The following is a 14,159-nucleotide window of genomic DNA, read 5'->3' as shown; positions in this document are numbered from 1 at the left end:
TCTTCTTCTCTGCCTTTTTCTTCTACAAAGTTAGCTTTCTCCACAACTTTCTTCGAGAATCTACACTCAGATGCATAGTGACCGATCTTGTTGCAGTTGAAGCACTTGATTTGTGATTTGTCACACCTCGACCATGAATTTCCTCTTCCACGACCTCTTGTTTCTTGTGGATTCCAACTTCTTTCTCCATTATTAGAGTAGTTGTTGTAACTGCCTCTTCCTTCTCCTCCATGTCCTCGTCCACGCCCACGATCTTGGCCACGACCTCGTCCTTTTTGGCTCTTGTAATTCGCATAATTTGCTTCCTTTATGTTGAGTTGTAGTAGTTGCTCCATAGCCTCCTTTTGTTTAATTTTTCTCTTTTGTTTTTCTTCGTATGCTTGTAAGGAACCCATGAGTTGCTCAATAGTCATGGTCTTTAAATCCTTGTTTTCTTCAATGTTGGTAACAATGAAGTCAAAACTTGGATTTAAAGTGCGAAGTATTTTCTCCATGACTTTTACCTCATCAACATCTTCACCATTTCTTTTAAGTTGATTGACTACAGCCAATACTCGAGAAAAATAATCAGAAATTGACTCGGACTCTTCCATAAATAAACGTTCAAAATCACCTCTAAGAGTTTGAAGACGAATCTTTTTCACCTGTTCCACTCCTTTGTTGCAAGTTTGAAGTTTGTCCCATGCTTCTTTGGTCGTCGTTGCGTTGGAGATCTTCTCAAATGTATCTTCATCCACCGATTGATAAATGAGGAAGAGAGCTTTCTTGTCTCTCTTTCTTGACTCCCTCAATGTCTCCTTTACACCTTGACTTAGTGAGGCTTCATCTTGCTCATTGAAGCCTTTCTCAACGATATCCCACACATCTTGAGCTCCTAGTAGCGCCTTCATCTTGATACTCCAATTGTCATAGTTGTTCTTTGTGAGCATTGGCATTTGAAAAGGGAAACCTCCATTCGCCATTTTTTTTTGGACCTTGAAGCTCTGATGCCACTTTGTTGGAAATAAACTCTTTTGTGTTTAGGAAAAGTGTGTGGGAATATTAGAGGCTTGAATAAAAAACTTGGTAGATAGGAGAATTATTTATGGAAGAGAGAACTTTGTATTTTTGCTTGATTCAAAAGTGTTGGATTACATCTCTATTTATAGTACTCTAAGGAGAACTCTAGACACACTAATTCTAGAGAGTTCTCAACTCTAGATATTCAAAGAGTATTCTAGAAAATATTACAATCTTAAGAAATATCTAGACACTCTAACTACTACAAGACTTTTCTAGAAACATTATCCAATATAAGCTAAGCCCAAATAACTAAGTCCAAAATCAAATAAAATTAGGCCCAAATCAAGTTTAATATTTCAACATCCCCCCTTAAACTTGATTTGTGACTCCAAGCATATTCCTTAGCTTCACGAAAGTTTCCAATTTGAGTGGCTTGGTGAAAATGTCGGCAGCTTGATCTCTAGACATCACATACTTCAACTTCACCTTCTTCTTCTCGATGCATTCTCTTATGAAGTGGTAACGAGTGTCGATGTGCTTACTTCTTTCATGAAATACAGGATTCTTTGCCAAAGCAAGTGCTGATTTATTGTCAACACATATTTCGACGGGATCTTCTTGTGGCATTTTTAATTCTTTCAACAAATTCCTTAGCCAAACTGCATGACAAACACATGATGTGGCAGCAACATACTCAGCTTCACAAGTTGATAGTGTGACGATAGGTTGCTTCTTTGACATCCAAGTGAAAGCAGTATCACCCATGAAGAACACAAAACCAGTAGTGCTTTTTCTATCATCCAAGTCTCCACTCCAATCACTATCACTATAGCCAATAATCTCATAATTATTAGAAGAGTAATAGTGCAAGCCAAAGTTTGTTGTACCTTTAATGTATCGAAGGATTCTTTTTGCCGCCTTGAAGTGAGTTGTTGTTGGAGCTTCCATGTAGCGACTTACGACTCCTACAGCATAGAGAATATCCGGCCTTGTACTTGTCAAGTAACGCAGACTTCCAACCAAACTTTTGTTTGTAAAGAGTTGGATCAACAAACTCTCCATTTTCATGCTTACTCAACTTGTTTCCACATTCCATCGGGGTGCCAACTGGATTGGCATCATCCATCTTGAACTTCTTAAGGACTTCTTTGGCATAACCTTCTTGGGTGATAAAAATTCCTTTGTCTTCTTGCTTTACTTCGATGCCGAGATAATATGCCATGAGCCCCATGTCTGTCATCTCAAATTCATTTGACATGTCTTTCTTGAACTCTTCGAACATGCTTAAATTGTTCCCTGTGAAGATCAAGTCATCAACATATAAGCACACAATCAAAATATCTCCACTTTGCGCTTTAATATAGAGTGCATGCTCATATGGACACTTGATGAAGTTCTTGTCTTGAAAGTACTTGTCGATTCGAACATTCCAAGCTCTCGGTGCTTGCTTGAGTCCGTACAATGCCTTCTTCAACTTCAAGACTTTTTCTTCTTGCCCTTTTACTTCATAGCCTTGTGGTTGCTCGATATAAACTTCTTCTTCGAGAAAACCATTCAAGAAGGCCGACTTCACATCCATTTGATAGATCTTCCATTCATTTTGGGCTGCCAAAGAAATGATCAGTCTAATAGTTTCAAGACGAGCAACGGGGGCAAATACCTCATCATAGTCAATTCCTTGTCTTTGACTATATCCTTTCGCCACCAATCTTGCTTTGTATCTTTCCACGTCTCCTTTTGCATTCTTCTTCGCCTTGTACACCCATCTTACTCCAATTGCTTTGTGTCCTTGTGGAAGTGTAGTAAGTTCCCATGTATCATTCTTCGTGATTGACTTGATTTCTTCTTCCATGGCGTCTCTCCACTTTACATTTTCAACTGCTTCTTGATAGCTTAGAGGCTCGCAATTACCCAAAAGGCAAAAAAGGTTAATGTCATTTATGTTTTCGGTTACCTCATAAAGCTCTTCAATACTCCTTAGTCGTGGTGTCCTCTCACTTGAGCTTGTTTCATCCAACCTTGGTGTCGGTGAGGCCGGTGGTGTAATATTTTCTTCTATCATTGGTTGTTCCATTTCGTCTTCTTCTTCAAAGTAAGGAAGAAAATCGTACCTGTCTTCTTGAAGACTCCAATCCCAACAATCTTCTTCTTCGAACTCCACGTCACGACTTATGACGATCTTTCCACTATTTGGATTATAGAGCTTGTACCCTTTGGAGCTTGAGTCGTAACCGACGAATACATACTTCTCACTTTTATCATCGAGCTTTGTTCTCCTTTCATCAGGAACGTGAGTATAGGCAATGCTTCCAAACACTTTGAGGTGAGAGATCCCAGGCTTCCTTCCACTCCACGCTTCTTGTGGTGTCTTCTCATGCACGCTTCTTGTTGGGGAACGATTTGTCAGATAAACCGCACATGCCACTGCTTCGGCCCAAAACTCTCTCGGCATCTTCTTGCTCTTAAGCATGCTTCGCACCATGTTAAGTATGGTCCGATTCTTTCTCTCTGCTACTCCATTTTGTTGTGGTGATCTTGGCACTGTTAGTGGGCGGCGGATTCCATGGTCTTCACAATATTTTTGGAACTCATTTGAAATGAACTCTCCTCCTCGGTCAGATCTCATGGCCTTAATGGAAAGACCACTTTCTTTCTCCACAAGGGCTTTGAACTTCTTGAAGTTTTCAAACACTTCTGACTTCTCCTTCAAGAAATAAACCCAGGTTTTTCTAGAATAATCATCAATAAAGAGGAGAAAGTATTTACTCTTACCAAAAGAGTTTGGATTGATTGGTCCACAGACATCAGTGTGTATGAGCTCTAGCGGTTTTGTCGCTCTTGACGTTGATTCCTTTGGAAAGCTTTTCCGAAATTGCTTCCCAACTAGACATCCTTCACATAGTTGGTCTGGGTGGTTTATACTAGGCAAGCCTCTCACCATTTCCTTCTTTGACAAACATTTTAGACTATCGAAGTTGAGATGTCCGAATCGTAGATGCCATAGCCACGAAGAGTCGGTATAGCAAGTCTTGAGACACTTTGCAACATCATTTTGAATGTTCAAGAGGAACATTCTATTATTTGACATAGGCACCTTAGCAATCAAGTTATGTCTACAATCTCTTAAGAAAAGACTATGTTCTTTCAAGTGGATGTCATAGCCTTTCTCTAATAATTGTCCCAAGCTCAAAATATTATTCTTCATGTTAGGAACATAATAGACATTGGATATGAATTGATGACTCCCATTCTTTAAGCGTATAAGAATTTTACCTTTGCCTTTGACCGGTATCTTTGAGTCATCTCCAAATGAGACATTGCCAGTTGTCGCTTCATTGATCTCTACGAACATGCTTCGATCGCCACACATGTGATTGCTTGCGCCAGTGTCGAGGTACCATTTGTTTCTTTTCTCTTCAACTTGGTTTTGGCACGCGAGCAACAAAGTTTCTTCTTCTCTGCCTTTTTCTTCTACAAAGTTAGCTTTCTCCACAACTTTCTTCGAGAATCTACACTCAGATGCATAGTGACCGATCTTGTTGCAGTTGAAGCACTTGATTTGTGATTTGTCACACCTCGACCATGAATTTCCTCTTCCACGACCTCTTGTTTCTTGTGGATTCCAACTTCTTTCTCCATTATTAGAGTAGTTGTTGTAACTGCCTCTTCCTTCTCCTCCATGTCCTCGTCCACGCCCACGATCTTGGCCACGACCTCGTCCTTTTTGGCTCTTGTAATTCGCATAATTTGCTTCCTTTATGTTGAGTTGTAGTAGTTGCTCCATAGCCTCCTTTTGTTTAATTTTTCTCTTTTGTTTTTCTTCGTATGCTTGTAAGGAACCCATGAGTTGCTCAATAGTCATGGTCTTTAAATCCTTGTTTTCTTCAATGTTGGTAACAATGAAGTCAAAACTTGGATTTAAAGTGCGAAGTATTTTCTCCATGACTTTTACCTCATCAACATCTTCACCATTTCTTTTAAGTTGATTGACTACAGCCAATACTCGAGAAAAATAATCAGAAATTGACTCGGACTCTTCCATAAATAAACGTTCAAAATCACCTCTAAGAGTTTGAAGACGAATCTTTTTCACCTGTTCCACTCCTTTGTTGCAAGTTTGAAGTTTGTCCCATGCTTCTTTGGTCGTCGTTGCGTTGGAGATCTTCTCAAATGTATCTTCATCCACCGATTGATAAATGAGGAAGAGAGCTTTCTTGTCTCTCTTTCTTGACTCCCTCAATGTCTCCTTTACACCTTGACTTAGTGAGGCTTCAGCTTGCTCATTGAAGCCTTTCTCAACGATATCCCACACATCTTGAGCTCCTAGTAGCGCCTTCATCTTGATACTCCAATTGTCATAGTTGTTCTTTGTGAGCATTGGCATTTGAAAAGGGAAACCTCCATTCGCCATTTTTTTTTGGACCTTGAAGCTCTGATGCCACTTTGTTGGAAATAAACTCTTTTGTGTTTAGGAAAAGTGTGTGGGAATATTAGAGGCTTGAATAAAAAACTTGGTAGATAGGAGAATTATTTATGGAAGAGAGAACTTTGTATTTTTGCTTGATTCAAAAGTGTTGGATTACATCTCTATTTATAGTACTCTAAGGAGAACTCTAGACACACTAATTCTAGAGAGTTCTCAACTCTAGATATTCAAAGAGTATTCTAGAAAATATTACAATCTTAAGAAATATCTAGACACTCTAACTACTACAAGACTTTTCTAGAAACATTATCCAATATAAGCTAAGCCCAAATAACTAAGTCCAAAATCAAATAAAATTAGGCCCAAATCAAGTTTAATATTTCAACACATAATGTGTTTGTTTCACATATATATATATATACATATATATAAACACTAATATTTTTTATTGAATAAACGATGTGTGACTTCAACCATATTTCTCTCAACATTTTCTACATCCTTGTCCACCTCCTGGGAAATGGATCATAACCCATATCCCCTTCCATTGTATGTCTGGATGCCTTCACAACTAACATATCATATATACTCCTATATAACCATAAAAAAATTGCAAGCAACAACCCCATGTTTGTTGAACCCTGTCCCTCTTGTATGCATCATTTCAAATCAAAACTCAATGAAATAAAATGTATTCACATCAAACATATCAGATATACTAATATATAATCATATTTTTTTTTTTAAGCAACTGCCCCATGCTTGTTAAAGACTCTGGCTTCCATCATTTCAAATCAAAATCAAGGAAGCATTTAGGCCCTAATCAAGTCAAGCATGACGCTCAACCTTTACATTAAAGGTCTCCATAAGATTAACATCAAATTAAGTTAAATCCATGTGATACTAAATTATGATTACTACTACTAATACAAATTTAACATTATAGAAACTAGAGAATGAGAGAATCAAAGTCAGACAAACACAATAAACTTTGATTAAATAGATCAAAATAAAATTGAAAATCAATCTGATTATCGATAAACCTTATACACCATAAAAAAGGGCAGAAAGGGAAAAAAATAAAAAAGTAAAAAAAAAGACAGTGTGTTATTCTAAACAGCAAAACTATCGAAGAAACTCAAAGTTTTAGTAAAAATTAAGAAGTAACACATACATTTGCAGGCCAAGCAGGGAAGCCTTTCACTTTAGCAAGCACGAGATCGTCATTTTATGTATGGCCTGTTTTTTTTTTTTGTCTAACACATCTTGTTTGCTTGACATCCAGCCACCACTTCGTTCTACTTCCTTCACCCACTGTTTGTATTCCTCTTCAAGTGGAGCAGATTTCCAGGGTTATATTTTTTGTCATAGTAAATGGAAAATTCCCAGGACCAATTTTGTATGCAAGAGAGGATGACACTCTAATAGTAAAGTCATTTCTAATGCTGGGTTGAATGCTTCAAAAAGTAGTTGGAGATTGTATTTATAGCTTTGATTATTTAATTATTAGGGGATAAAATTTGTTTATCTTATCATTAGGGGATAAAAATACATTTAAACTATTTAATTATTATATTGCCGTGTGAACATATATATTTATATTAAATATTAATTATATGAAGAAAAAATAGTGCACTATTAAATTCTAATTATATTAGTTATTATTGTATTAATTAAAAAGACTAATTAACTTTTAATTAATTAATTAATTAAATAACTAATTAGATATGAAATTAAATATTAGTGGAGATATATGGCTCACTTCAAAATCATGGTAACCCTAATTGGCATTCATCTATATATAGGCTGGCTCTGCATTCATCCTATGCACATAATTTTGCGTTTCAGGATTAACCCGTAGAAAGTTAACTCAAACATATATTCCATTTGGCAGCTGAAATGAGAAATAATGCTTATGCGTGTAAATTACTTGGTCGAGAACAATCTCTGAACAATAAAACATGGGAAGATGAAACCCTAGCTTTTGCAGATGATGACGAGGATCACCGTAAATCCTTAGAGAAAGCAAGGCGACTAGCTCTCAAGAAACAGGAGGAGAAAGGAGCATCTGGCCCTCAAGCTATTGCTTTACTTGCCGCCTCAAATCCTAGTAATGAGACTGTCGATGATCAAGATTCTACCGCTGGAGAATCAAGAGAAAATAAGGTGGTCTTTACCGAGATGGAAGAATTTGTCTGGGGCCTTCACATTGATCAAGGTGAGTGAGTTTTTATATGATTATGTTTTTTTTCCCAACATAAACAAGTTCTTACTATCTTGACGTTGCTTTTCTATTTTTCAGAAGCACGTAAATCAGAAGGTGAAGATGTTTTCATGCATGGTGATGAAGAGGCAAAGAAAGATGAGGCTGGTGGGTGGAGTGAAGTCAAAGAAACTGAAAAAGACAAGGAAGTGATAGTTCCTGATCAAAGTATGCATGAAGTTGCTGTAGGGAGAGGACTGTCAGGTGCATTGAAACTGCTTCAAGATCGAGGAACACTTAAAGAAAGCATTGAATGGGGTGGCAGAAACATGGATAAGAAGAAAAGCAAATTGGTTGGGATTCTAGAGGATGAAGGAAAGGAAGTACAGAATAAAAAAGAGATTCGCATTGAGAGGAGAGACGAGTTTGGGAGAATTTTGACTCCTAAGGAAGCCTTTCGAAAATTTTCTCATACGTTCCATGGCAAGGAACCTGGCAAAATGAAGCAGGAAAAGCTCAAGCGAATGAAGAGTTCAGATACACCATCGTTGTCTGTGGAGAGAATGAGGGAAGCTCAAGCTCGTATGAAGACACCCTATCTTGTTCTCAGCGGTCATGTTAAACCAGGGTATGTTTTTAACTTCGCAGACTTTTTACTTTTGAAGTTTTGATAGAAATAAAATAAATGCTTACATTGGATGTGAACTAGATACTAAGATTAATACTTGATTTTGTGATTTTCTGATAAAAGTTTGTGCTATAATGGGGGCATTCTTTTTACATCAAAGACTATTTCCTATCCTCCATGACATTATTTTGGACCAATGCATCTTTATTTTCAATATGTATTACGTATGAGTTATGACACCATATAAGAATCCATATCTTGATCTATTGTCTACAGTAAGAAGCAACTATACACTAGATATAACTTGATGATTTTGGGCTAATGTAGTTTGAGAATTGTTTCTTTATTAGGACTCACTAAAATCAGTTAGCATATCCAACATTAATGCCTATAAGTGGTATGTTGTATTCAAATCTGAATACTACAACAAGGAGAACAGCCACCACCACCAAGCCTTTTTCCACTAGGTCATAATGCATGAGCCATACAATGTCATAATGCTTTATCATGTATTGAGTTTAAAGAATGATCATTTACCTTTTTACTTTGAATTTCTGTCATGTTTAACAGGTTAAGTTGCATCAGCAGTTATGGTTAAACCTGTCATGCCTGTTGGATAAGTTTATAGGCCACCAATATGACAGTTGCATTATCTGGTTTAGGATTTTTATAGGCTAAATTGAGAGCTTTATTAGACTTCACAAGTCCGAGAACTAGCCTTCATATAATGGCTGCATCTCAACATTGGCATTATTTACGTTGAATTTCGCTTCATTTTGACACACTGCAAAGAAGAATTTTTCATAGAGATGTTGATTAAAATATTTACCTTGCTTTTATGCTATTTAATATATGCATACTTTGCTTTATGAGTTCTGAGTTTGAGTTTTTTTTGCATATTCCCCTTTTAGAACATGTTTTTATCGTTTCAGGTTGAACACTTTCCGGGAATCAAGAGGAAAGCTGAACAATCAAACTTCGATACCTCAAAAAAGGCGAAATCTTGATCCTCAGTCTTGTAACAAAAAGCATTTCAAGCTAAAATCTGTACAAGGTTGCGAATTGAATTGAAAATTTAATGACATGAGGTTGAGGAATCCATAGAACTCACATTGTACATTGAGAAAAGAGGGTGAAGAATCCACAAAACTTAGATGAAAACTATTTTAGATGAAAACATTATTTATGAATGGAATAGTTTTTTTTATAGGAGTAGAATCGGGTAGTAGTATTTTTTTTTTTGCCAAATCAATGAGTATTTAATGTTCCTATAATGGCGATGTACCAGTTCGAATGGTTTTCCGGGTTCCTCCATCTCTCTCTATCGGCTTTGTCTATGGTTAAATTTCAAATTTAAAAGTTTTTTTAAAATACTGAAAAATTGAGTTGTTTTATTTTAATGTCTGTCAGTTGACTATAATGTTGGGCGGGGGAGGATTTGTATTCTAAGTGAAAAAGAGTGAGAGTTTTTATTTTACTAAATTTATTATCATATTTTTTAAGCAGCACAATATCTTAATACTTAAATGGAAATACAATATGTCCATGTAAAGAACAATGGAATAGCATTGCAATCCATCAATTACTCGTACCTTCAGATGAATTTTCGAAAATACATGTAGAATTTGGAAATTGAAATTCAGACACATTAAGCACAACAAATTCAATCTCAAAATCACGTAAAATACAAGTTAAAAATAAGTTTAAGAGATTGAAATTCGAATTCATCCTAATTATAACAAACTAAATCTCAAAATCACGTGAAGATACTCTTATTTAAATGTGTTCATAGTCTTTTTCTCTCAATTTCATTACATTTGAAACAACTTCTCAACTTCTTTCAAGAATAGAATAGAGTCCATACATCTAAATCTAGCATTTTTTCAACCTTGCTTTCAATATATATTTTTGGTCATTCAAACTAGACACTTCATCAACTTCTACTCATTTCCATTCAAACTAAGCACATTCATCTCTTGCATTTAATTCCTCATATCCTTGGTTTTATGATTTTTAATGCATGCTTCTCCACTAATAGCTTAATAGAGTATATTTAAGCTACATTATGTTACATCAATAGAAATGTAATTCCTACTTAAATTTGGTATGCATTTGGGTCATTTGAGAGTTATGATTGATGTTTGGTCTGAATTCTCCTTTCTGCGTATAATTCAATTTTTAAAATTCAAACCCTCATTACAAATAACAAAATTCAGATTTCTCATTTTGTCATTCATTTCTTAATTGTGCTTGCTTATACATTGTTTTTATTTCTTTGATTATGATATGCATTTTCGAGTTTGATTATAGAAAAATGACTATCAAACAACAATGATACATACATGATTAGCTTCCCGAACATGCTTCAGTGCGCTAGGAGAGAACTAATTCGACGTGAGTTGTTAGAGAATTATCTCATGCTGCTGAGGGATTCTCTTCTCGTTCTCATGTATCTCCGCTCATAACGAAGCACTCGTTGCTCCCGTTCATGCTATTGTACATGCATATGATCCACATCATGCAGTCGAACCCGATGTTGATGCATTTGATAGTTTTCCGGGAGGCCCCAAAGATATTTCACTACTTCTTTTATATGCATATCATGCTGCTAGGCACATGTGGGAGAGAGATGTAACATAGTTTTTAATTTACTCATTTAAACATCAATTTTATACTAGTTGAATTGTCTAACGTTGATGTATTTTTTTGCAGTAACATGAGACCTTGAAATGTATAAATCATGATAGGAAGATATCAAAGCTTCCACACCCAGAAAAGTATTGGTTTCATGATGTATTGGAGATATATGGGTTGAAGGACTTTTGTAGGAAATGATGTGGTTATATTGGTCATCGTTTATTGTCTATATTTGTTGAGATATGGCGCGCAAAGACAACATCATTTCATATTCCGATCAGTGAGATGACATCACCTTTGATGATGTAACGTGCCTCCTACATCTTCCGATCAAAGGAGGATCGTTGGATCACTCTAGATTAGTATACCTGAGACACTCGATTTAATGGTGACACAATTAGGAGTTAATCCAAGTAAAACCCAAAGTGAGATAAAAAATACTAAAGGATGTCATGCTTGATCTATCAGAAAGTTATATTGACAACTTGAATGCAAATGTGGATGTTATGAGTGATTATGCACATGTTGCCTATCATGTAGTGTGTTCATTGAGAACATACTTCCTATTTTTGGTTGATAGAAGCATCTTCGTGGACAAAACTCTAACTTATGTTGACATTGCCTACATTGAATACTTCATGGAAATGGACATGATTCACGAGTACAATTGAGAGGCCTCTTGTTTGGTGATAACGCGAAAACGCATCAGATAATTGCCTTAATTTACACTCAGAAATCGCATCATTTCGATTAATATCCAGATTTTTGCGCAAGTATTTGTGTTATTTTTGCAGGTATTTGAATCTCCATGCATTAAAGAGCAAAATGAAGAAAAGGAAGAAAAAGAAGAAGAAACAAGTAAAAAAAAAGCATAGAAAAACCAGAAGAGCAGAAAATGCAGATTTTGCTGATGTGACGATCGCCACACATTCATGACGCTCGTCACGACCCAGACTGTGACGACCGTCACAGGCCCATGACGAGCGTCACGCGGCCACAAAGTGCGCTTTGAAGCAGTCAACAACAGGCACCCAAATGTGCCTAAATCTCCTTCAAGAAACTTTTCCCACGAATTCCTCTCTCAAGACCAAATTTTCCTTGATTTTCTCAACTACCAAGACCTAATGGACACTATATAAAGGACTCAAATGGGAAAAACTGGAGGGGCCTACTTTGATATTTACGCTCTGCAATTTAATTTTCAGCTTTCTAGCTTTCAGCATTTCTTTCTTTCCAGCAACCTTGTTTCCGTTGCCTTATTGTATTCGCCATTCTTTTTGTAGTTTCCCTTTTCCAGTTAGTTTTCCAGTTAGCCAAGGTAGTAGTTTCCTACACTGGGGAACTACTACACTCTATTTAATTTTAGTAGTAATCTGTATTGAAGAAGCAAAGCCTACCGACTTGTGGATGACTGCTCAAGTGCTCCAAGAATCGATATACTCTATACTTCGATCTCCAGGTTTTTATTGAATTATTATTGTTATTGCCCATTTATTGTTATAAGCATGTTTGTCGCAATGTTGATCTGTGTATGCCTTGTGTCTGTTTTATTTAATATGTCCGACTAAACTACCGGTATCGGTATGTAGCAACTTAATTTGATGGGATTTAATAATAACCGGTGAAAACCCTTTTTCTCAAATAACCTTTTAGGCTGAAGTTTTTAATTTAAATTTAATTAACTTTATCACAAAAGCATGAAAAGCTATTTAATACGATTTTGCCACGAGAGTGGGAAATTAACTAAGGTGAGAATCAACAATCGCGAGAGCGTGAGGCTCGAGCTGGATAGTAAAAATTAGGCATTGAGTTTAAAAACAGCGAGAGCACTTTAAAAACAATTAGAACTTATTTATTTTCAAAAAGTAATTTTGACTTCAAATGGGACAGCGAGAGCGTACATTCTGACTTAAAGTTATAGGCCGAATCAACAACCACGACAGTGTGAGATAAAGTCTTTTAAATAAACATTTTCTACTAAGAGATATTTGGCCTTTAAACTATTCACCGGTGACTTATCGAATCCCTGACGATTAATGCGCTGCATACTGATTCCTTCCCTTAATTCTTTCTTAAAACCGAAAATTCCCCCTTAGATTTACTATATTACCCCCGAACTTCTACTAATCAATTCCCTTAGCTAAACATAGTGACGTTAGTAGCACTAGTTTGACCATAGGTCTCTGTGGGATCGATATCTTTTAAAACTAAAGCGACTAGACTGTGCACTTGCAGTCAAGTACCTGACAGACTATATTTTATATATAGCCACAACAAGCATCAAATTTTTGGCGCCGTTACCAGGGACCTGTTTTTAGTCGAATAGTGCGATTCTTTCGTTGCACGGTATAAACTAAGGTAAAAACAAAAACTAATCTTCTCTCCTTTCTTTCCCTGATTGTATGCCAAGTACTCGCTCACAAGGCGATAACTTAGCACCACCAATCCCTGAATTAGAGCGTTTCGTATACGTGAGACGCCGAATACACGAATATCAACAAAAGTATGGTATTCCCGATATCTCCTTTCCTTCTAAATCAGAAGAAAAACCAAACATGGCTGAAGAAGAACCCCAGAATCGTCCTCTTAAATTCTATGCTACCCTATCTCAACAAGAACCTCACAACAGCATTGATGCTCCCGCTATTAATCGAAACGATTTCGAGCTGAAACCCTCATTCTTATCAGCCGTCCAACAACATCAATTTGCTGGAAATCCAACAGACGATCCTAATGAACACCTGACTAAGTTTGTGCAGTACGCGGATATTGTAAAAGCGAATGGTGTATCTCAAGATGCGATAAGACTGCGCCTTTTTTCCCTTTTCACTAAGAGACAGAGCTTGGGCTTGGTTGCAATCCTTGCCCTCCAACTCCGTTACAACATGGGAGGAACTGAAGACCATCTTCTTATCCCGATACTTCCCGCCGAGCAAAACTGCTATGATGAGAGCTCAAATCAACGGATTCAGGCAAAAAGATGTGGAATCTCTCTACGAAGCGTGGGAGAGATATAAGGACATGATGAGAATATGCTCACATCACGGTCTAGAAGACTGGGTGATCATTCACACGTTTTATAATGGGCTTCTGTATAACACAAGACTTACAATAGACGATGCCGCGGGCGGTGCACTTATGGATAAGCCATACACTCAAGTCTATCAACTCATTGAAAACATGGCCCAAAACCATTGCCAATGGGGAGGTGAACGAACTCCAGTGGAAAAGTCCCAGACTAAGGGTGGAATGTACGAAATCAG

At 36.8% G+C, this 14,159-nt stretch overlaps 1 protein-coding gene and 1 non-coding gene across 2 annotated transcripts; one reads left to right on the top strand and one right to left on the bottom strand.

The window, feature by feature from the left end:
• The first annotated feature begins 7,288 nt into the window (after positions 1–7,288).
• On the top strand, positions 7,289–9,399 carry LOC127096867 (SART-1 family protein DOT2). The gene is made up of 3 exons (XM_051035403.1): positions 7,289–7,646; positions 7,731–8,259; positions 9,192–9,399. The coding sequence occupies exons 1-3, from the start codon at positions 7,328–7,330 to the stop codon at positions 9,328–9,330; spliced, it is 987 nt and encodes a 328-aa protein (XP_050891360.1). The 5' UTR covers positions 7,289–7,327; the 3' UTR covers positions 9,331–9,399.
• Positions 9,400–13,839: 4,440 nt separating this feature from the next.
• LOC127099281 (small nucleolar RNA R71) lies at positions 13,840–13,946 on the bottom strand. Its single transcript, XR_007793804.1, has one exon. It is a non-coding gene; the product is annotated as a small nucleolar RNA R71 (small nucleolar RNA).
• Positions 13,947–14,159: the final 213 nt, after the last annotated feature.

This window comes from Lathyrus oleraceus, chromosome 6 (genome assembly GCF_024323335.1).
Source record: "Lathyrus oleraceus cultivar Zhongwan6 chromosome 6, CAAS_Psat_ZW6_1.0, whole genome shotgun sequence".
Lineage (NCBI taxonomy): Eukaryota > Viridiplantae > Streptophyta > Magnoliopsida > Fabales > Fabaceae > Lathyrus > Lathyrus oleraceus.
This window is presented reverse-complemented; position numbering and strand designations above follow the sequence as displayed.

Coding starts and splice junctions, on each gene's coding strand:
- LOC127096867 (XM_051035403.1), top strand. CDS start 7,328: ATGAGAAATAATGCTTATGCGTGTAAATTACTTGGTCGAGAACAATCT. Junction 7,647..7,730: donor GGGCCTTCACATTGATCAAG/GTGAGTGAGTTT, acceptor TCTATTTTTCAG/AAGCACGTAAATCAGAAGGT. Junction 8,260..9,191: donor AGCGGTCATGTTAAACCAGG/GTATGTTTTTAA, acceptor TTATCGTTTCAG/GTTGAACACTTTCCGGGAAT.